This window comes from Aythya ferina, assembly GCF_964211825.1.
Source record: "Aythya ferina genome assembly, chromosome: 2".
In the NCBI taxonomy this organism is placed as follows: Eukaryota; Metazoa; Chordata; class Aves; order Anseriformes; family Anatidae; genus Aythya; species Aythya ferina.
This window is the reverse complement of record NC_140297.1, coordinates 57,555,267-57,580,246: the sequence shown is the minus strand read 5'-3', so window position 1 is coordinate 57,580,246 and position 24,980 is coordinate 57,555,267. Positions and strand designations below refer to the sequence as shown.

Below are 24,980 nucleotides of genomic sequence, written 5' to 3'. Positions count from 1 at the left end.
TCAGTCAGTACCAGTGGGTGATGCAGACATTTGTCTGGTAGGAGCAGAAGATTAGAAGCATTAAGCAGCCAATCCCAACTAAAAAGAAGGGAGCGATTGGCCTGTGCCAAACTCTCTTATATTAAACTGCTACTAAGTGACATAAAAAGTGAGCCTCCCCGAAGTTTATTTCAAAGCCTCCAGCAATTTGTTCCATTACCAAAACCTCAAACTGGCTACTCCTTCAATCATTTGCATTTTAGACCTCTGTGCACCAGGTTTTCATTAGCCACAGACATTTGGAAACCAGGTACTTGCACGATTTTTGCTCTCCTCATCCTTAAGCCAAATGACAAAGGGCCCACTATAGAAAAAGTGCAGAGGAAAAGCTCAGTGCTACAGCCTCCCTGTGTTTACTTCTCAGAGCTCACCATGAGCAGACCTCCCGGTGGCTGGGTTCACCAAGGATATATTCAGTGCTGTGCAGGTTCCAGACCCAAGGGATTTTCCTTCACATCAGATAAATTTCTCATCCAGCTGGTAACTTCTCTCGTCACAGAGATCAGGAAAGCAAGTTAACAAGCATTCGCCAAATTTCATAAGAAACTCTGACTATCCAATAGGACCTGGCTACACGTTGGTTGCACATGCCCTACTCAAGCATATATATCCTAACTGGGGTGGGAAATGGAGTAGATGAACTGTGCCAGCAGTTGAAAGGTTTTCGAGAAACACTTAAAATAAAAAAATAAAAAACACAACATTCAACTGCAGACCTCACAGCCTCATCGATATGTTACAGAAATAAAAAACACTTTGTTTGGAAGGGGTCATTAAGCTTTTAACTATCCACTTAACATTAATGCCACTAGCAATGCTAGTCAAATAAATGTTTGTGCATGATTACACTTCAAATTTAGATGCGAGGCTATTGCATATAACACGATCTGTGTAGACTTGTTGCTGTTCTAATGGATTTAAATTGCCAATAAAGCGGGGCCTAAAACTGAGATGCAAAACGAGGCTTGAAGAACAAACATTTTCTCCATTATTCCTTTTCAAAATGCTATGAAGATTAAGGGGATTTTGTCTTGCCTGTACAAAACAGGAAATTAAAATTTTCAATTAAATTAAATAAAAATTCTATTTCAGCACCAAATCACGTGCATAAGAGCTATCATGTGCAGCTCCTCTCCACTCCTTGCCCTAAGGACAAAGGCTGTGCACGCCCTATATAGCTTTGTGTGGTGGGGTAGCACATCCACATGCTCTGCTGCATGGAGGAAAGCAAGCTTTTGATCCCAGCTTTTCAAGAAAGTGGGAAAGAGGCTTCCTTACAAACCACGTGTTGTCCTAGAACTGCAAGTATAGCCCTGCGTGCATTTACCCTTCTGAAAACTTCAGGCAAGGGCAATGTGCAAGCAGCTGTGTGAAGGAATAAGCCTATCTCATCTTGGAGAAGAAAGCAAACACAACACGCCCAAGATTGGTGTTTCTTTCCTTCACCACCAAGAAGTCTCCACCCCCTTGGGCCTGATCCTGCCTGTCTTCAAGTATTCTGGTAGCACATTAAGTAGATGCAAAAGCTGTCGATCATCTTTTACCAGCTCCCCGGATATTGCAGGGCTGGGTTTTCCTAACAAAGCCCTTTTGTCTTCTGAAAAGAAGTAAGATCTGCAAACCAACTATTGTCCAGAGATTTCTGCAAATGCAGAAAAGGACAAAATTTTTTACGGAAATACGTTATGAAGTACTTAGCCTCTACAGCATCAACTGCTTTTGAAAAAGCAAGAAAGGAGACAGTGTCCTGCCTGTTATCCTGGCGTGCTGCAGAAAGTTGTGTGAAATTAAAAACCAAACACACAAATACTGAAAACTTCCAAACCAGAACCCACTACACCATGCAGGTGTACCATAAATGTTGTATATAAACTTATACCCATACTTGAATTTGGGCTGTAGGATTGCAGAAGGATTGCTGCTAATGCTGCAGAAAACAGTGCAGATTAATTCTCAACATTAATTAGAGCAGAATATCCCAAAGTTGTGAGCTAATAAGACACCTTACATGCAATCATTGCTAATAGCAGATTTTAGACAACATATAGTTTGAGGCTTAATAATTTTGACACAGACCAGACTTTAGCAAAAAACGCTTCTGATGGATAAATTAAAAACGCTTTAAGAAAATGAGGGGTTACATAAGTCCTAGAGAAGGTGAGCCTTGGCACAGTGAATCATGCCTAACCCAAACACAAGCTCCCAGCTTATCAAGGAGGCTCAACCCACTCCAGAAACCAAGCCAGGGCCAAAGAGCAAGTGCCAGGATGGAAAATGTTAATTTCTTTAGTCCATGTGCCCTGTATTAGAGCATGTAATTTCTTGGTTATGTACAACTTCTTGAGTCTGGGGGGTGGGATAGGGTTTAAGTCATATCAAATCTATGTAGCCGTACAGACAGTTATAATACACAGGTCCTGATCTATAATCCTCTTTTGACTATCTCATGGGAAATGTATTATTCTGATCCTTATACAGTCAACCCCACCCCCAAGCACAAAAGCAAAACAACCTTCACCCCTCCCCAAAACCCTGAGTGCCTTAAAAGTTTGATACTTGAATTCAGGTTGCCTTTTAGCTCTTCCTTGCTGCATTTTTTCTTGGCTATTCTTCTTCCACCAATTAAACATTTCTGAGACACTAAACCAAGCGCCCTGCTTTAGCTGAAACAGACCAATTATAATTTCTCTGCAGAACTCATTATTAGTTATACAGAGGCCTGAAATGCAAGGAAAAAAACGGAATTACTTTTCCAAAACACGGAAAAGTAATGTAAGGAGTGCTGCATAGAACTTCTCCATGTGGGCTTTGATTCCTAAAGGACAAACAACATTTTTCTTGCCAGAAGCCCTTTACACCAGGTGGCACAGATGGAGAGCAAACCTGAAAGACTTGCATCTCTGCTTTGGAACGCTGTTTTTCCTGGCTGTTTGGGGACCCAAGTCTTCTTCCAGCTAGAGGTGTACTACCTCATTACTTCAGCGGGCTGTGAAGGTTTACCTGAGGGCAGAATGTGACCTCGTGTTTTCATAACATGGTGCTACAGATACTTATACTCTCTCAGCCCGTACCTGTGCACATAAAGGTGCTGTTAGCTTTAGATAACAGCTGCCCATGCAGCTGCTTGCTGTACAGGTAAATGTTTGCTATTCCTCCCTCTAAAAGAAACTACTACCCCTGTCAAACTAAAGCCTTCCTTTCTCACACCATTTTCAGAAGCCTTTGATGTTTAACTTGGTCCGTAGCTAAGGCAAGCTCCTGCATTTTAGCATACTGCACTGCATATGTTCAGGAAACACAATAAATGTATGTATGCATTTTAAACATGGAACAACAAACTTTGTAAATACATTTGTTGCAGTGAAACATGGGGCCTATGAAGTAGCTTTCGAAGCCTCAGGAAGCTTCCTCACTTGCTTTCAGTTTGTACAAGTTGCAGAGAAAAAGTGGAGTTCAGATATAAACCCTAGCTATCACCACATGTTTTCAAAAAGTCCTTAACTTTGTGTACTAGAATTATTTCACTGCCTTAAATTTTGAATTTTAGAAGTTTGCTAATTCCGAGTTTAAATATCAGGACTGAATTCACAATCTCTTGTCCAGGGAAACAGCACCAAAGAGCCCTACGGTTTTCTCCTGCGCTTAGTACTTGTCGTCCCTGCAAGCAGCATCCCAGCTTTCATTAAGTAACCCAAGGTTCACTGCTTCTCTGGGCTTCACCACAGTGAATGCAGATGAGAAGGGAAGTTACTGGTAGCCCAATCTGTTTCAGTTCTTCTTTTTTTCTCTAAACCTTCCCTAGGAATTCAAGTTTCATTATACAGCTCATCTGTGTTTCTAAAGCCCACAAAAAGCAGAATGCCTATACTTGTAAAGGCATAGAGCGTCCGTCCATGTCTCTGTGAGAAGACTACCAAATACATTTTCTGTGTGGTTAAACCACTACAGACAGCGAGCCCCGTTCCTGTGCCACTAGGAACTCCTTCCAGATAAACAATCATCAGACTTCTAAGCTCCTCCATCTCTTGGCCTCAAAAAGCGTTCTTAATATACATATAAAACAGCTTCTTACTTCCTGCTAGTGCTGGAAAGCATTCCTCACATAACATTGAGTTTAACATCAGAGTGATTAATTAGAAATCAGGCAGAGGCTGCATTTTTTAAAGGTATACATACATTTTTGAGATAATTTGCTGCCAGCCTAATTATTGTTGCAAAGTATTCAAAACACCACCAACAAAACATGTATTTTAAAAGTTCTACTTTTAACTATATTTTTTTGTTGTTGTTAAGTTTCAGGCATATTAATATACATATAACGTGTCAGAGCGCCTTCACTAAAATCTGTTTATTTAATACAGTACTGCAAAATGCATGGAAAATCTTCAATATGCTGAACCCCTCTGCATATTAGTACCAGGCCCAAATTAGAGTTACTGAAAAAAACTTCTTGGGGACCTTTGCTCCACTTTGCTCAGCTGTCCTTATGCTGTGCATAGCACCACAAAGTGCCCCATGTGAAGTTCCCAGTCCCAGGGTATAGCCATTGTCACTGCCTTTAACTTAGTGAACTTCAAAGTCCTTTTGGCATTTGCTCAAACAAAATGAGGCTGTAGGATACTTATCAAGTGTAAAGGTGCTCCACTGTCCTAACGTACAAGCGGCAATAAAGATGCTTATCAAGGGAGCGTACCTGTGAAGATCAAAATGGAAATTAGAGAGTAAAAATATCAACACAAGAGCTGGAGGTTGTTTCACAGTGCATATATCAACAGCAGAGGTAGAGAAATCACCCAAAAGTGATCTTTTAGCATTCACGCTTCCCTGGCTCTTTAGGATGGCTGCCTTCCAACACAACACAGATTGCACACAGAACTTGCAGCTTCTCCACATTGAATTATCTGTATTTTCACAGGCATTTTAACCATGCCCAGATTTCACCAGGACCTGGGCTCAGCTCTGAACATCCAGCTGCAGCAGAAGAAGCAGGCAGATTTCTGCAGTGCTCCCTCCTAAGTTATCCAACTAATGTCCTTCATGGGAGAGAAAGGATGCAGGCCCCAGTGTTGCCATCCTAAAGCACTGTCTTAGGTAGACCATCAGAAACACCCCTGGAACACACTGGGGAAAACACATTAGCCTCACAGAAGGGACACCAGTAGACAAGCTGCTCCCTTCAGCCCCTCACGTCATTTATCCAACAACCAGCAACAGCTCACTGGTTAACATTAGCAGAGGAGGCTGAAACTCAGGCCACAAAGAAGAGGACTCATTCTTATGCGTACATGGATTAGCACCTATGCAGATTTTGAGTTTCTTTTTTTTGCATATGTTGATTTCATAACACTTTCAAAGAATAAAGATGCTGTCCAGCAATTACTGTGAATGAACAGAGAAAACACACCACTTGTGAAGCATACATGTATTGCTTTTTTTTTTTTTCCCCAAGAATCAGAAAACCAAATTTGTGCTTTTATTCTATGCAATCTGATAGAAACAACTTTGAGAGGAAAAACGAACAGTCAATAGGAGGGCAGCAATCAATCTTCTTACAAACACTGTGCTACTGAGCATAACAAATAATTTCTCATAATCACAAATATGCTTTTATATAAGTGCATAATTTTATTAATACACAGATACTCAGCTCTTTCTAAGAGTTTATGAGGTTAAGAATACAAAGAAACGTAGTAAATTCATTAGCGTAGAAAGTCTTCCTGTGCTACAGTGGCTTAACAAGGAAACTCCTGAGCAAGATGTCAATCTCGCACTACAATTTTATCAGTGATAGAGTCTCACTGAGTCCAGACTAGTTTAGTCTTTCCTAGCCTTTCCTAGGTTTCTTACCCCTTGTACTTGCATTGTGTTTTATTGTACAGGAACATTTATAATGCACCAATTTATATCTCTAGGGTTTAATAGACAGAAAAATATCATTATACACATACCTTGACAGCATTCCTTGCTCCCAAACACAAGTGGTGCACATATGTAACATTAAACTTTGCCCCAAATTCACATCCATAAATCATAATTTCCAGCAGCTTCAGCTTCTGACACTTCCATTTGTTGTAAATTTTTCAATAATCCTCAGAGGCTCGTTTTCAAGACATGCCAAGTACCTGCCCTTAAAGTGTCTCTGCTTGAGCCTCTCAAAATTATTACTCCCTTAAATAATATAATTTTTGTCCCATGTAAAACAAGGCTATAAGGCTTAAACCTATACAAGCTCTGTATACCTACATACAACTCCATTGATTTCAAACAGATACATGTGCATACATGTGAAGTAATGCATTTACAAAAGCAGCTAGATTGCTGATATTGCTAACTATCCATCAGCACTTTTTTCAACTTCAGAACCAACTCATGCTCTCTGACTGCAGTATTCAGCAAGCGTTAAGCTCCTACTCTTGTTTTAATTTCATGCACCTTAAAAGTCTGTCTAATGTACTTTCTGAAGTGCTACATTGACAGGAGTTCCTTAAGTACTGGGTGGTATAGCAGTTGCTGTTGTAACACTATTTTTTCTTAACTATAAAGCAAGAGTGCCAGAGGCCTGCATAAACTAAGAACAGCATATTTACTGTAGCCCTGAAACAATATGTAAATAATTCACTCTATTTCTTTTATATACACATATGAGTATATATATATGTATACAGAAATATAATTCTTTTCAAGAACTTCTGTTTAGAAGTCTTGGGTCCAACACATCCAGCGTGTGAGTGAAATGCCACTCAACTCAACTGAGATCCTTCCAGCAAATTTTGATCCCCCTTTTAGCTGCAGTATTAGAAACACCACGTTGGCTGGCTGAAGCCACATCACCATATACAAACCTAAAGAATTCACTTGTCTCAGTCCCATCCAAAAATATATCTAGAAACAATCTTTTAGGAAAAGAAAGGGAATGGCAATTAACAGAATGTGTACTTACTAGGCTTAGTTTTAAGCACCGCCAGTCAAAAGACTCATTTAAAGTTGTAACATGGACACCGCAATACCTTGTGATGTGATTATAATTTATAATCTTCTATTTCAGGAGAATTACTTTTTGACAAAATCTTCATATAACATAGTGTGGTATTCTATATCAGCTTCACCTTTAAACTAGATGAGAAGAGCTTTCTTAGGCAAATAAAGTAATAAAAAACTTGATCCTTCAGTCCTGGCTGGCAAAATATCCAGAGACTTCAAAGGAATATTATGCCTAAGGTTTGCTGGATCATGCATCAGTAGAAGATGCATGTCCCTGCTGCAGCATTATTGTAATTGAGAAGCAAGAGTTCCAGATTTTCTTCTTTCTCCTCCAGCTCTCCATAATTTTACCTTTTCCACAAACTCCCCTGCATGTAGCTGCGGTACTTTTCTTCAAAGTTGCATAATCTTGCATGGGAGAGCCAGATTCTCTTTGGGGCTGTCCTTGAATTCCATGTTACCAACCGCTGCAACATTAGGAAGGTGGGAATGGAGTGAGAAGTTTTATCACTGGTAGTGTACCAGTCAACGTCATTATTTTAGGAACTGTAATTTTTCTGAGGTAAAGATTTCATGAAGCAGCATGGTTGCCGACTGGACAATATATTCCCTCAGAATACATTCCTACCTACTGCCATCCTCCTACAGAAAATTAAGCAAATACACACAGACAAGTGATAACACAAAGAGGACAGACCCTGGGTAGGCACATTTCAGTGGTAGGTACATTTCTGTTCAACTCTTCTCTAGAATGCAAAAATCAAATTCTACCCACAGGCAGGTAAGGCAGCTGTTCCTATGCTGCTGGCCTGAAAAGCTCATGTTCAGCTCTTCATTGTGCTCTGCATTAGCAATGCCACTGTATTAGATATGCCATTAGATCACCAATGCCAGAGCATTTCACTGCTTGGCTAAACTAATCACATACAGAGCATTTTCGTGCTCTCATCATTGTATTATGAGTGTAGTCCAACAGCTACATTGCTTAATGCACTGTTAAATACCCCATGCTATTTGTTCTCTCACAAGAGAACTTCCTGCTCTTCTTGCTTTGAATTTTAGTCCATTTTGTATCAGGCTGAGGCTGATAACAACCAATCATGTGGAAGGGATAAATGGGAAAAAAAGGGAAGGTTATGAAATTAGTAGCTGTGAAAAAATAAATAAATGGAAAGGGACCATATGTTGACACAGCATGTAAGTTGTAGACAAAATTTAAATATTTCAGCATTATTATTATTATTATTTTAAGTGAATGGCTTATTAAAGGCTTAGAAAGTAATTATTCCTTTTCAATTTTCATGCTCTAGTAAGCATCATGCTAAAAATATACAGAGAAAACTAACAACAAAAGAGAACTACAATAAAACTATTTCTTAATTATCCTTTCTATTTCAGACACAGGCAATGGCATTTTCTGTTTCTGCTGATCTAAAGGGCTTGGCAGAGGAAATTCATGGGACTACAGCTTCAGATGAAAAATTACCTTAGCCCCACCCAGGTGAAAAAGTTCTGTGCATTTACAGCAACTGTGGATATGATCCATTAATTTTAAGCTGACAGGATTTTTTTATTATTATTATTTGAATTATTATACCTTCAGAGTGAAAGTCTTATTTTATATAATTATGAAAACATAATTGATAGTAGCAATTTATTCAGGGGCTGAAGAAGTACATTGGCAATCTAACAATGGATGGAATTATTGCTGACAATTTTACAAAAGCTTTTATCAAAGTTTATGGGCCATTAAGTCCAACAGTGCGATTACCACTACGATATCATCACTCTCAATAGTACAGCATTGGCCCAGAACAATCCATTTTCTAATCCTGTCTATTATAACTAGTCTGTTTACTCAGAAGTGTTATGTTTGCTATTTCTGAAATGATCCAAGCCTTTGAAACAGTACTTGAGTTTAGCTTACAGGCAGGACCCATTCAGCGTCACTTTAAAGCAGGAAAAAATAGCCTGAGTCCCTTTCAAGTGCCAATGATTAATTCAGATTTTCCCTTCATGGGATAGGTAGTGAATAAAAAAAAAAGTACAGACAAGAGCTGAACATACAAGCACACATATTCATGATATAAGGAGGCAGCTGTGGGAAATAGGTAACACACTAAGAGGTAATATTCCTCTGCAGAACCCCCACAGAATTTAGCTTTTGATGTTAGCTAGGCATTGGCACTTTTGCTACTATGGCACTGTGCTACTATGAATTAATGTGGTTCATAGTAACTAATGACCAGACACAAAAGAAACAGAGAAGGTGTTAATTAGCTATTTTTAGTCTTAATTCACTGAATATGATGTGCTCATTGGTGCAAAACAGATTGCTGCTCCTCAAATCAAAAAGACCCTCATTTGGAAAAAGGTTCTGTTCTTTCTTTTCCATGCTTGACAAATCTTGTAAGTGTCAGGGAGAATTATCCATGTATACTGATGAGAGCACCTTACACATTGATTAACTAAAACTTCAGAAAAGATGCTGCTGTATTAGTTAATCTGCCACAGGCAACTATGATAAAATGATGTTGCCTATGGTATCTGCCTCGTTAAGGTGGGAGACAGAAAATAAGAGCAGCCTTGAAACAATAAAAAAAAAATCATTAACATGAACCTTGCAGAGCTTAGTAGGAAGGAAACAGACTGACAATACCTTTGCTCAATACTTAATTACATTTGAAGACCGGAAGGAAATGAGAGAGCATATCAGTGACAATCCTTTCCAAACCCAAGCAAAAGGAAAAATATCAAACTGATCTAGTAATTGGACATGTATATTAGCACAGCTGTTTTAAGAAATTATGAAGGATCACTGAAGAAGCTGAAGTTTGGATTTCAACCTCCTACTACACGTATCCTCATTGCAAGCTGTCTAGTTAGGAACTACCAATGGCAGAATATTTGCTTCTACAACCAAACTAAAACTGCTGCAGCTCAACTGCTTATCCTCCATTCCAGGTAGGTAGAACAGAGACTGGAAGCCAAGCACATGGCATAAACTGCATACTTCTCTTTCTAGGTCTGTGGTGAAGGACTTGCCCTTGCTCCTACTCCCGAAGACCAAACTTCTGCCATGAGTTTCAGGGAAGCAGTAGGAGCACCAGTATCTACCTGGGAAAAACAGCCATGACAAACACCAAGCTGATGCAGCCTTGCACCTCCCTCAGCCTGCTGCACAAAGACACAGCCTTTGTTCTAATGTTTGCTTTCCACAGCTCTGCAAGTGAAACTTCAAATAAAAGCCTGTGTTCTGTCCTCAGTAAGTACAAGCAAATAAAGACCAGCTAGGGATGTTTTCATTAGAAAGCCAAACACTAACTGTTCCACTTGTGTGGGTGATCAATGCGCTGTCAGCTGCTGCATCTCAATAGGGATCGTCTCACTTGGAGCTATCAGATACCAGACAAATATTGAACCTGAAGAGGGAAGTATGTTCTTTCTGGACCTAAGTCTTCTTCTGTTCACATTATCATAGGTCTCCAGCAGTAGATGAGGAGATGGGGCTGTTAATAGATTTTGTGAGAGCTTGTTTTCAGGGGAGTGACCTTTCTGCTTTATGTTGGCTCTGAGAAGAAAGTTCTACTTCCACCACTTCTCAACAGCATGCTGCCTTTCAGCAAATGCCAAGGGCCCAGCACCATTCATATCACTCTACTTCAAAACTCATGTTCATCTGGAGACCCAGAAACTTAAATTATGGTCCAGCTGTGGTGATTTTTACCTAGCTAGTCAGCTGAGCTCCACCACAACTGCTCTCTCACTTCCCCTCCTCAAAGAGAAAAGGGGAGAAAATACGATGGAAAGAGCTCAAGGGCTGAGATAAGAACAGGGATATCACTCAATTATTGTCACAGACAAAACAGACTCAGCATACAGAGATTCATATAATTTATTGCTCCTTATAACAGACTAGAGCTGTAAGAACTAAAAGCAAGTTACAAACACCTTTCCCCCCATCCACCCTCTTCTATATCCTCCCCCAAGGGGTGCAGGGGAATGGGGACTGGGGGCAGTGGTCAGTCCTTAACATTTCATCTCTGCCACTCCTACCATGGGGTCCATCCATCCATCAGGAGCAAACTGCCCCAGCACGGGTCCCCCACAGGTAGCATCTCTCCCCAGGCCCCCTACTCCTGCGTGGGCTCCTCTCCACGGGCTGCAGCTCCAGCCTGGGGCCTGCTCCTGTGGGGGCTCTCCATGGGCCACAGCCTCCTCCAGGCCACATCCACCTGCTCCACCAGGGGCTCCTCCATGGGCTGCAGCGTGGAGATCTTCTCCACATGGCCAGCAGTGGGTCCATTGTGGGGCCATTTGGAGCTGGCTCTGGTCTGACGCCAGACAACTGCTGGACTCTTCTCAGAGGCCACCCTTACATTCCCCCTGCTACTAAACCCTTGCCACTTATGCCCAATATATGCCCACTTATACCAGCTCTGACAAAGCAGCTTCAAGGGTTGGGATTATGCTGAGTAAAATTTCAGTTTCCCCCAAAATTGGTTTGTTTTGTGCAAAGACTGCAGCAAATTTCAAATGACTGGGAAGAACCTGCCTAAGAATTCCCTGGTATGACTGAAAACTGGAGGTGCGCTTGGCTAGAGGAATCCTTTTCCCTGTTATGTGTCTGCTTGGGGAAAACGTAAGTGTTGAAGATGCAGTGCAATGCCACCTGTACAAAACAAATGGATATCTCATTTTAATGTAAGCTTTGGTTAAGTGGCTTGTGTTGAAATGCCACCTAGCATTCCAAATGTAACCCAACTTAATCGTATCTATTGAAAGCCACATAATAAATAACAAGAAATACGCAGCATGCCATCCTAATTGCAGAGGTTGTCTCATTTACTAGTAGTCATTTATTTATTCAAATGACTTGAACTATGTGATTCTATCTGAATCATGGGAACTAGTTACTGATTTGTGCAAACAGCCTCTTGCTTCTTTGCTAAAGGCATTGTTGAAATAACTGACCCAACTGCTAAAACAAGCTTCCTCCTTGAACCCTGCCTCCTTCCTTAGTCTTACCTCCCAAGTCAGCTTCAGAAAACCCAATTGTTCTACAAATGCATTTTGAACTTTAAGAATATCAATAACTAACTAACTCAAAACTGAATTAATTACGTGCAATGGTATTTCCAAGATCAGGAAATTGCTAAGCAATAGAGAATCATAACATGCAGCCATAGTAAACAATACTTTTTCACAGCTGTATTTTTATTATCTTAGATTCAAATCAAATTCATCTTTCAGAAGTGCACATATGTCTCTCTGATCTTAGGGGAAGGAGGGGAGTTTGAATACAGGTCCCTAGTGAGAAGCTGCTTTTTTTTTTTTTTTTTTTTCCAGTTAGGCATCAGAAATATGAACACTGCCATTAAAACCGAGCTGCAGCTATGTAAAAACAGTGATTTCAGAAACAATTCAGACTTCACAAGAAGGTATCTACCTGAAGCCCATTTTGTCTTGCAGCTACCACCTCATGCTGCTATTTCAGTAGCTACTGGGACTTTCCCATGCCGTTGGAGCAAGGGGCCAGGCACAGGCAGAGAACAAGTGCACTTTGGCAACCAGAAGCCAAGCCAGATGCATGCCACCACAAGTCACCACATCCCAGGCCAGCCACTGTGTGTGCTATGGCCAGCATCCCTCCAGGGACAAGGAGCTGTTGGGGAAAGAGACTCAGAGTAGCTTACAGGAAGGAGAGGATGCTCTGCACCACACATCATTTCAAAGGTTGTGAATCAACCCCCAGGTAGGAAGCTGGTTACCTTAAACTACAGGCAGTGTTCATCATCAGGTAGGGCACAGGGCAAGAGGCCAAAATCCCAACAGGCAATTTTGCCAGTGGCCAGATGTGTTGCCTCAGGCAACCATTCAAAGTCTCCATGGCTCTGATCCTGCAGTTCCTAATAGGTAAAATAATACTTTCCCTACCTAGGAGAAGTGCTGTGTAAGCTTGTGGTACCCCAATGCCAAAAGTGTTCAACTTCCAGCACTCCCCTGATTATCTTCATATTTACACCTGCATTTGGTGATGGGAAATCAGGGATTATGCCACTGTTTTAATTACAAAATGTACACAAACCCAGTTCCCACAAACTGATATTTTTCTTCTTGTAAAATCCAGAGCTAAAGCACTACTATCCTGTCATCAAAACAGCTGTTTTGTATCTTCTTCTCCTTCCTTCATTCCACATTTCCCTGGAAAACATCTCGCCTAGCATCACCCTGCTCTGCCAGGGGAGCTGTCTACTCCAGCAGCCTGGACTGAGATATTCTGGCAAAACTGCTTTTGCTGGCACCATCTTAAATCTTATTTTTGAGGGATTTGGGATGGACAGGGCTGGCAAAGCTGCAGCTTCTCAGGTGACAGGGAGATGGAGGGCATGTCTGGGAGGTGAGGTGGGTAGCACCCGCCCTTTCCACAGCACCTTTGCAAAATAAAGGAACCACAGAGTGGTAACCACTACACGCAGAAGGCTTTTAACCCACACAGCATTACTGCTGGCCCTTGGGGCACTGCTAATGTTTGGCAGCTTTCGCTCCACCTGCCCAAAGGCCTGTCCTACTGCTGGGACACCAATAAACCCTGCTGTGCCAGCCTCCGGATGGAGGGTGACATGGTTCGGTACAGGCACCACACACAGGCATGCCAGCACAGGTAACCAAGATTTTTATTATTACTTGATGAAAATGCAAAAGCTATCACAAATATTTCAGACTATATTTATCCCTCTTCTTAACCTTCACACAGTTTAGAGCAAGGCTTTTTTTTTTTCTGTACACAAATGACAGTTTATTCCAACCCCCAAACCTCAGTTTTTCAGGGAGGAAGAATAGAATTGAAGTTGATTCATTAATTTGAGCCAAAAATGCAGCAAACACACCTTGCTCCAAAAATTGAGTGGGAGGGAGTTTTAAGAAAATTAAGTGGTGCTCTGGTATTTTCAAAATAAACCTGCAAATTTTCATTTCAAATAGCATTTGATTTTCCTTTTTTAACCAACTTAAAAAGAAAAGAAATAGTCTCAGGTCTTCCAGATTATCCTAAAATATTTTTGGTGTGTTCAGTGTTCTTTTTTTTTTCTTCACTTCAATAGAACCACCCTAATATATTTGTTTCAGTTTGACTGGAAGTTATTCTTATTTTCCTCCCTCAACCACTGAAACAAACAAAAACCACCCATGATTTGATGCACTCTCATAGCGAGACATGCATGTGAACACGTAGATGTTTACTTTCATGTACACAGATGTGCCGGGCTGGAGAAGGCACACCGGCAGGAGGAGGAACCTTGCATCTGCCTTGCATGGATCTGTCAGCAGGCAAAACCTACTTTGCATTAAAACTTCAAAACGAAAGCTCACACACTATTACAGTCTACATAAATATCAATTGTTCTCTCAACATGGTAGTGAGTGTACAGCTTAGCCAAATGGTCAACTCATATCTCCTTGTATTTTCAGTGGTCATCAGAAGTTTGTGTTTGAACAGGAAAACTAATAAGGATTTTCTCATGCTTCTTCCCTGTGAGCAACCCTTAATAACGTTATTAAGCCCAGAGAGCACAAGACTCACACCTACATGTACATGTTCTCTGTAGGATGAACCACTAGGGCACTTCATAGCCCTTTCAATACATAACAACTTCACTTCAGCAGGAATAGACATAGACATTTGTTTTGATACAACTTCTCTGTAAGTGGAATCACAGAATCACAGAATCACAGAATTTTCTAGGTTGGAAGAGACCTCAAGGTCATCGAGTCCAACCTCCAACCTAACGCTAACAGCCCTCCACTAAACCATATCCCTAAGCTCTACATCTAAACGTCTTTTGAAGACTTCCAGGGATGGTGACTCCACCACTTCCCTGGGCAGCCTGTTCCAATGCCTCACAACCCTTTCTGTAAAGAAGTTCTTCCTAACATCTAACCTAAAACTCCCCTGGCTCAACTTAAGCCCATTCCCCCTCGTCCTGTCACCAGGCACGTGGGAGAACAGGCCAACCCCCACCTCGCTACAGCAAACATATATTTTTTTCCACATTTCCTTTAGGAATTACTTCTGCTGCCCATACTCATGCCAAATGCTCTGCAACTATTTCTGAAGAAAAAAAGTACATTATTACTCAATGCTATTAGGTCAGCATAATTCAGCTCTAAATAAAAAGCATTACAGTTCAGTTTGGTGTAGTTGGAAGCCAGGAAGTAACACATCAAGAACCAGAATAGGCAGGAACAATACTAGATCTCATCCTATACCTACTAATGACATATTCCTGGAAGCCAAGTTGCACAGGAGAAAGCCAAATTGTTACACACGTAGTGGGGGCACCAGGTATTGTACCAAGCTGAACATCATCAGTCCACATCCCCAGGAAACATCGAGTGGTGGATTCCCATCGCAGGTACCATTAACACCTGGCAAAGCAAAGTTGACCTGAATTCTTTCTACCCCCACCTTCACAGAGCTGATAAATCCATGCTGCCGGCTCCCTGTGCCTTCATGTGCTTCACCAGCTCTCTGGAGCTGGCAGGTACAAATGAGGAGCAGCAGCATGCAGATTTCTAATGAATCACCCTGACCCAGCTTCCATCCCATCCTTGTCACCTGAACCCAGGGGTGCCAGGCATCGATTGCATCAGCCTCATTGGAAGGGCACATCCCAGAGGCGAGAGCCTCTCTGCTAATCCCTCGTCATGCCCGAGCCTTTGACGTCACGCAGCCTGGGCGAAGCAGCAGCTCCTGCTCAGTCATCGCCTGTGTAGGACCCAGAGAAGCAAATTCTGCACTCGCTTTTCAAACTGCACTTACAGCCAGGCACGTTGCTCAAGCTGACCCTGGGGTGAGAGCGAGACAGGTAACTAGACTCATCCCAGCAATAATTACTGCTTGAGCATTCATCAGAGGCTACACACCTTCCACAGCTACTGCATGGCAAATCCAGGGGGCATAAAGCTGGAACTTGCCTTCCACTGGGGAGCAAATAGAAGTCCTGCTCCCTTCCCAATCACCTGCTGTTAAAACTAGCAAAATCCTAGCTAGATTGAGTGCACTCTGTGCCAGCTGAGCCCCAACTGACACAACCACATTTTCAATAGTAGGGACTCAAGGAGAGCAGCACAGCAGCATGGTATTTTGAGAAATAATAAAGAATTTCTAATTCAATTCACACATTTCCAAAATAACAATTGTAGCTAGCCAGTCACTTTTAGAGAATAAGACACCCCCCCCCTCTTTAGACCTAAATCAGATTTGTGAGCTGAGTCACCCCAGCAAGTGCTCCTCACGTAGACTGGCCAGAGGATGCTTTTGTGGGTACAGCCAGTTCTGGCTCCCCAGAGCAAAAGTCCTACAAGTCAAAGTACTTCTGACAGTACAACCACTCTTGCATTGCACAAGCACTTTGGCAATACAGACCAGAGTGTAACATGAGATTTGACACGAGCTCTCGTACCTGTAAATGCTAATGTGTAGACCATGACATGCTGACTACTGAATTTTGAATGCGAGTTTTTTCTTTGATGCAATGCTCACATCCACAGGGTGACTGTACCCTCTGATACACACATACTACCGAAACTTGGACTAATCCAGGAGTTTGGTTTTGCACTGAAACTATTGATATTGCTGCATTTGATGAAGGTACAGTCATCCTCCCTGAAATGAAGTAAACCTTTCAGTAGGCTGGTTTCTGAAGAGCTATCAAGCTAACACAGTTTGTGCTAGAGGAAGATAAGGACACCTTTTGAAGAAACTGGTTTGGCTAGTCAGCTATCTTGCTGCTAAAGCTCACATATCCCAGTGATTTCAGTGATAGATGGATACCCAAACGCAAAAGTCAGCCCCGAGGAGCATAATGGCATTGTGTGACACTCCCTGAAAGTCTCTCTCTATAAATTAACAAATGAATTACAATGGACTACTCTGATTGTAGTCTCCAGGGCATCGATCTTGATTTCTCATTTATCTGCAAATCTCTTCGCATACTCTTGATGCAAGAAATAATATGTTTGTATGTTCTACTATCATTTCTGTGGGTAGTTTGTTCACGTTACACAAATGCACACACTCTGTTGAGATGTCAGCAGATGTTTTGCAGCATTTTGCAGATAGCCACTGTATTTGTAAGTTGTCTGAATTAAGAGGATGACTGCTGTCACTTTATCTTCCTTTTCTTGCTTATCTGAAGTTGCCCTTAACAACAGGATTTGGGTTTTGCCCTTAATCATTCACACATCGAAGCACTGGAATAAGAGCAGGTCTATACTCAACTTCTCTTAATTGTATTATTTCACCAAATTGGACTGTTTTAGCACCTAAGTTTCCATACCTCTAACTGCATACACCTCTGCAGTTTCACAAATATAGTTTCCAAAAGAAAAAAGAAAACAACAACAAAAAGTTCAGTCATTTACGGAGGAGAGGAAAAAAGAAAAGAAAAAAAGCGCATAGTGCACAGACGGGACCTTAGGTAACAAACAAAAAATAACAGCTCCCCCTGCCTCTTTCTCCTGTTTCCATACAGAAAACTCCTCTTGCATCAGTGATAATACAAACAAATGCAGGTACAAGAGAGGAGGTCATCTGAAAAGGCAGAGCTGCCTGCACGTAACTGGAGCAAGCTCTTACAAGCGTTCCAGTTCTTGTGGGTCATGTATCTGTCACAAGTATGGAATAACATGCAGTACAGAAACTACAAAATCTAAAATGCAGCATCACATAGTATCAGTACACATGTAGCCCACTGCATAGAATATTACATGACTCTCTTTCATTTCACATGGAAATGAATACTTCAGCATCCTTAAGGAGGTTAATTTCCCTTTGTTTTCCAGAAAGCAATATACAAGATGGGTACACAAGGGCATCACAGAGAACTTCTGCAGCCACAGAGGTGCCCAGTGGGTTTGCATGTCCACTCCCAGGTCCCATCCCATGATGGCTGCAACTACAGATCAAAACTAATGATAGAAAACCAATAAAGCAATGAAAAGCAGTTTGCTTAACTGTAGTGCAGTCCCTGAGCATTGACAAACAAAATGGACATTGGTCCAATGCATCCTGCAGGAAGCAACATGCCTGCTGTCACAGGTATTTATCTTCGGTACCACCTAACAGGCCATCCAGCAAACATCAGTGGAAATCCAGATTAGTTCCACCATCATTAATCTGGGTCAACATTAGAGCAGGTAGATAGAGATAGAGGTAGATATTGATCCCTTTGAGTGTACTTCTGTTTCCAACAATGCTGTTTGGTTTTGGAATAAGCACGATTTTTTGTTGTTGTTTATTTTTCATCTTCACATCTACAGTCTTACAACTAAATAAGTTTTCTCTAATCCATATTCAAAGAAATCTTTCTAAAATGTTGGGAAAACATACAACTGTATTTAAATCTCCATTAAACCACTATGTTGATCAGATTTTATAGGTTGATTCAGACCTTCTTCTAGCAAGAACATTTGCCTGGGTACTTTTCTTTATTTATTTATTGAGGCATCAGCTCTTTTGGGGAATAGAACAAAGCAGGTTGAAGTTTTTAAAAGTGTAAATTCACATGCCATTTGAACCTCTAGAGGCAACAGAAGTTTTTTAATAAAACACAAGGGTTGCACATAATTATTACAGCACATTTGCTTTCAGAATTATTCTGAATTCAGATGCCCAGGAGTCCTATAATGTGACCAGACCTCAGCAGGTTTTGATGGTCTACTGCCTGTTGGACCCATTGCTTCAAACCAATATCTCATGATTCTCAAATGCTGCTTCATTTTGTACCCATGACTTACTTTCTTACTCATCCTCAGGTGTGGAAAAAAACAAATAAATACCAAATAACTGATTCAACTGTTCTGCCTTCTCCTCTGCCACCAAGTTTCCAGCTCTCCTCACAGAAACAGTTACTCACTAGCAGAACATATTGTGAATAATCTCCATTGGGTTTATCATGTAGCTGTTGATTATTTAATAATCCTCAAATAAACAGCACCCTCATAATTTCATGAGACATAGAATTAAACACTATAAACAAGGTAAGAACGTTTTTCTCCTCACACTTTACGTATTTCAGGGTATATGCACCTGAGATTGCACTTCAAAAGCTTTAACACAGCACAGGGGGTAGAGTCAACTTGCTTCCCATCATTTTCAAAGGGTGAAGAAAAAAAAAAAAAAAAAAAGAAAAGAAAAACTGCCCATGTTACATCAACAACAGGTATGAACTTGATTTCTGGAGCAAGAGAGTCTCTTCGCTTTTTTAAGGTTGTGCAACTCGTTCTTTCGAACAGGGTGTTTCTCCCTTTCAGGATGGTTTTACTGTCCACAGTCACGAAAGACTAGCTAGGTCGTTCTAAGCCATGCATAGCTCTTCTAATCACTATTAATTCTCTTTTCCCACTTTTTCTTTAGAAAGAATGGAAAACAACAACAAAAACCAAATCTGCATTTTTTGCTTGCTGGCAGATTTCCAAGATAAATAGGACTGTGCTCTGCCTGGAACAGCAGTCAGGCCTGCTCTCGAAATTCACAAAAGAACACCACACACGGAGAAAAAGCGATGGATCTGACCAGCCAGAACCCTTTTCTCACCCTCAAAACCAGTTTCTCAAATATCAAACCCGGCCCCGGCCCCCAGCGCCCTGCCCCGGCCGCTCCGCGCAGTTCCCACGCACCCGCAGAGGGGTGACAGCCGAGTCGGGGCGGCTTCCCCACGGGGTGAAGGACGGGGATAAACCGCTCTTAGGTTTACCAACGGGAGAAACTGAACCCACGTGAAGTTTTCCCTCTTTCCGCAGTTCCCCTCCCCAGGTGCGTGCGGGGATATTTCCATGCGCACGTCCCCTTCCCAGGTGCGCGCATCCCCATTTCTGGGCGCGCATCCCCTTCCCAGCGTGCGTGCATATTTCTCGTTTTCAAGCGGGACAAGCGGAGGTGTGGGGGCAGAGCGACAAGCAGAGGGTGCCGGAGCGGGGTTTGCTCGGCTTTTCCCCGCCGCGCTCCACGGGGAGCGGTGCGGGACGGGGCCGGCGGCAGCCCCGGGGCTGAGCCGGGCAGGGAAAGCGCTGCGGGAGCCACCGGGCGACTAGGGGAAGAGAGAGGAGCTGAGCGGAGGGGGAGTGAGGAGGGGGAAGAGGAAAACAAACAAACAAAAAACAAACAAAAAACAAACAAAAAAAAAAAAAAAAAAAAAAAAAAAACACCAAGAAAGGAGAGAAGCACAAGCGATGAGATGTGCCAAGGTTTATTCCCTTTTATTTCCTCCACCCCCACAAAAGAAAATAAACCTAGAATCAGGAAGTCGGAGCTGCGGGAGCGCTGCTAGAGGTTTGTTTTCCCCTTTTCTCCCTTCTCTCTTTTTTTTTTTTTTTTTTCTCCTAAGGAAAGAAGCCGGGACTTTCCCTTCGCCGCTCCCCGCGGGAGGCCGCGGCGCGCCGCCGCCCGCAGCCCGGCTCCCACGGGGTGCCTCCGGCGGGACCCCTTTCCCCCTCTTTTTTCCCTAATTTTTTTCCCCCTTTACCTTTTTTCTCCTCCACGGCGAAGCAGAGGGCGACGCACTCCAGAAGCAGCAGCATCACCAGGACAGCGGCCCCGGGGGGGCTGCGGCCGCCCATCCTGCGGGACGCCCCCTCTTGCAGTAGGGTCGGGGGGCTCGGAGCTTTGCTCGGAGATGCTCTCCTGCACACCAAAGCGCTCAGCCCCTCTGGGCGGCGATGCTCCGCACGGCTGGGCTCTGCATGCTGCTGGGCGGCCGTCGAGGGCTGCGCGCACACGTGCGTGCCCCGCAGCGGGGGGGTGGGTGCTGCTTTCTTCCTCCTCCCTCTCTTCCTCCTCCTCCCTCTCCTCCTCCTGCTGCCGGGGGCTGCGGGGGCTTGCGGGGAAGCTGGGGCCGGCTGCGGGACAGGGAGCGCCCGGCTTCGCTCTCAGCCCGGTCAAGGAGCGCAGGGGCTCCCTCTGGGGACGCCGAGGAGGAGGAGGATGGGGCGGGAGCAAGGAGGAAGGGGAGGAGGAACCCCGCCCAGGTGGGGAAAAGGCGGCCTCCCCACCTGGCCCGGGATGGAGGGGGAGAGAATATTTAGGGGGGGGGGGGGCAGGTCCCCTGTCCTCCTCCCCTCTCGGGCCATGGGGTGGGTGTGTAGAGGCTGTATCCAGCTGTCTGGAGGCTTCAGCCCGTGTGTTTGTACCGCTGCTTGCCAAAAAGCTGTGTGGCCCTTGCACAGCCTCCGGTCCTCACCGTGTTCCCCCCGGGGGGAGCAGCGCGGAGTTTCGGCAGCAGCACCCCCTCCTGCTCCGGCCCGGCCCCAAAAGGAGCCGGGATGCAGAGCGGTGCCCTCTTTTCTGTTCCCCCGAAACCAGAGCAAACTCGGCTCCGTGCAAACAGCCCTGTTCTCGGGGTGCTCAGCTGCCCCCCAGGGCAAGGCCAGGTGTGTGCGTGCAAAAACAAAACAAAACAAAACAAAAAAAAAACACCCTGCATTGCTCCTATCTATGCCTCTTTTAGTACCAGGATAGCAGGGGCTCTATATGTGCATGCTGCTCCTATTTTCTTGCACTGGCGGTGAGAAGTCGCTCCGTGTAGTAAGTTGCTTAATGAACGCACAATAATACAAGTGTTCTTGAGATGCTCCAGGGAAATCCACAGGCATTAAGCAAAGGAGCACATGCACAGCGATCCTCCCCCCGCAGCATCTTCACCCCGAGAGGCAAAACCAAGCTGTTCAGTATTCAGTGGGATATGCTTGTGGTACCAATATCTTTTTTTTTTTTTTTTTTTTTTTTTTTTTTTTTTTTTTTCTCCCAAACAGGCTGCTCCTCCGTAAAGTGGAATAGGACGTGAAGTGCCACTTGTCTGGGCTGGGATCTCACTGTAAATGGTCTGCCACCTCCTGATTCAACATTCAAACTTGCCACATGCTGCTGGTAATTTCTTTCCTCTTGTGAGGAAAGAAATTCTGTTGCACAGTCAATAGGATATGAACTGTTATGATTAATTGGGAACTCCAGAACTGAAGTCCATAATGACATACGGTTTGGGAGATTACGTGCTAAATGTCTATGTCTATCACAGTATGCTGGAACACAATGGATTGCAAAACTGCCACTGAGTGTATCCTGACTTGCCTCTGTGATGCATGTCTTCTGAGAGATGTATTACTTTTCTCTTTCCCGTCAACTTCCTCTGGACAGTCTTTTTTTGCTGATTGTTTAACAACTTACTGTGCTAATTAGGCTAAAAACGTCACCCCATTTACTTATACTAGCACAAAAGAGATGCACGAACACATGCCTTTAACCACGTATTATGTCTAATCATTTATTAAGTTGAACTGGGTTACAAGATAGCTTTTGAGTGATTTAGCTGGCATTCTGTTTTGGTTATATTTTGTAAGTAATGCAAAAGAATACTTTGAGGTAAATTCAGACATTAGTAACATCCATACAACTCTACTTATAGGATTGGTTCTGTGGCTGTAGCAGAGGTCAGAAACTGATTTTACAATGCGACATTCATTTCATTCAATTCACTTCAAAGACCCTCATACTGCAAAATCATCAACTTTATGTATATATGATTCATTTTCATTTATTTAGACAAACTGAAGAATTTTTAAAAATGAGACATCCAGGAAAAAAATAAATCAAATTCTACAGACAGAATATTTGCAAAGTAACCTTGACTCACAATAAAGATCTCAGCTTGCATTATATGAAAGGAAGTGCAATTAAGACATTGAAGAAAAGAACCTCAAATCAATTTTATAGATAAATATCAAACAAAAACTTATGCCTCTAGATACACATGTTGATCATCAAGATACCAACATGGAAAAGAATGGAGCTTTTAAAATCTAATTCAGTGTGACAGTTGAAAAACAAACTAAACATGGGAAAAAGGAAACATCTTTTGCGTGTGAATTCAAAGGATAAGCTTGACAAAGTCCTGTCCTAACATGCTGCAAAACAAATACTTGTATTACAGAATTTTTCATGCAATTGTTATTCTATCTGCTGTACTGAGCAGGAACATTTCATACTTAATTCACCACCCATCACGTCCTGTCCTTAAATGAATCCCCATAAAACCAAGCATTTGATCCTAACTTACCTCTTCCTTCATTCCTGACAAGGTGAGCAAGGGAAGACGAGGCAAATTCCCATTTAAATTTTCTTTCCCACACTGCAAATATTCACTACAGGAAAGTCTCACCTGATGCTGGTAGTGCAGCACTGCTAAAGCAAACTACCATGAATTCTGTCTTCCCACCTTTTTGAGCATAAATGTATTGTTTTCATGACGTCTGTGCTCTACTTGCCAAGGTTGCAAGATACTTAGAGACTCTAAGACTGAGGCTTTAGACATTTATGATGACAAGCAGGTCTTTCAGGCTTTTTTTTACACAGCAGAACAGTTTCTGAAAGTTTGAATTCAAATATGGCATTTTCCCTAAATAGATGGTCACATACCCAGCAACTGGATTTGGTATAACTCCTTTAAAGATAATATAACTGAGTGAATTTCATCATGGACATACAATATTCCTTCACATTGCAAAACATTTATTACCAACTGCATACGTACATAGATGAAAGGCCATAGGACGCAGGTCAGGATTTTGACCACTAGCTTTTAAATTAATAGTTCATAGTGAGAATATCACACTAAATATAACATCTTGCTTCAGCTATCTTTTGTTGTACTTATTTTATAGTATGTACATACCTTGTGTCTTCTGTATGTTTAGTATAAACACATGTAAGCTGGTTTCCATTATCCAATGAGAACCGGGTCAGCATTTGTCTCTCTCCAAAAAATTCATTAGCGAGAGTTCCTCAATGGCAACACAGAAGGAGAAGGGCTCTTTGTCAGGGGGTGTAATGATAGGACAAGGCTAATGGCTTTAAAAGAGAAAAGAGAAAATAAGAAGGGAAGGCAAGGCAAGGCAAGGCAAGGCAAGGCAAGGCAAGGCAAGGGGATTGATATTAGATGTTAGGAAGAAATTCTTTCCTATGACTGTGCTGTGGCACTGGAACATGTTGCCCAGAGAAGCTATGTATGCTCCATTCCTGAAAATGTTTGGATGGGGCTTTGATCAACCTGGCCTAGTTAGTGGCATCCCTGTTCATAGCAGAGTGGTTGGAAATAGATAATCTTTAAGATCCCTTCCAATTCCAACCATTTTCTATGTTGCAGAAGTGATTTTAAAGACCAGGCTTTTTAATGGAAGAGAAAAAATGAAGAAGAGCTGAATTAGCAGGGTTTTACAGTCTGGCTCGCTTAGATCTCAGTGCGTGGAGTTTGAGATTGTGGACATTGTAGTTTGCATGATAGTTTGTATTCTATGACTACCTGCTGAGGTTTTAAAGCAAGAACTGAGGTAATAATTCTTTGAGCTTAATGGCACTTTACATGTTCAAAACATTGCACAAACATTAACTAATTTATCTTTGCAAATCTCCTGTAAAGCAGGTTAGTAGCTATCATTTCCATTTTATGGATGCAAAGTAATTTGCCTTGGGCAAAGTGTTAGTGGCAGAACTGGGGTTATCATTCAAGAGCTGTTTATTCTAAACATTGTATTTAAAACTCGTCAGATTATGCTCCTTCTAGAGAGCTTCCCTGATTAAAATGTATATGTCTTTACACACTCAAGTTCTCTCTGTCTTCTCTTAACACTGTTTGCTTGTTTGTACAGCAGCACACAGAAAGGACAAGACCAACACACACGGGTGCTGGAATTGAATCTTAATTATGCTAAATTGCATAGTCAGTATTTTGACACGTGACTGTGTGGTGTTATCTCAGGTGAGTCCCCACAGTTTAGTATTTTAATTTCTTTATGTCCGGGTTTTATCTCTTACCTCAGTCCACAAGTTCAATGATGCCTTTTCTAGGAAAATTATTCCTAACTCAGGAAAATACTTTTAAATATTTTAAACTTGGATAAGGTTTGCA

At 42.3% G+C, this 24,980-nt stretch overlaps 1 protein-coding gene and 1 long non-coding RNA gene across 3 annotated transcripts in view; one reads left to right on the top strand and one right to left on the bottom strand.

The window, feature by feature from the left end:
* The window catches only part of EGFR (epidermal growth factor receptor), a 160,199-nt gene extending 139,222 nt beyond the window's left edge, over positions 1-20,977 (bottom strand). For both annotated transcript variants that reach the window (XM_084507754.1, XM_084507755.1), the window contains exon 1: positions 20,547-20,977. In XM_084507754.1, coding sequence (XP_084363880.1) covers positions 20,547-20,640 — 94 coding nt within the window. In that variant the 5' untranslated portion in view covers positions 20,641-20,977. The remainder of the gene's footprint in view (positions 1-20,546) is intronic.
* LOC311430852 lies at positions 20,547-24,672 on the top strand. Its single transcript, XR_014689062.1, has 3 exons — positions 20,547-20,663; positions 21,383-21,450; positions 21,832-24,672. It is a non-coding gene; the product is annotated as an uncharacterized lncRNA (long non-coding RNA).
* Positions 24,673-24,980: the final 308 nt, after the last annotated feature.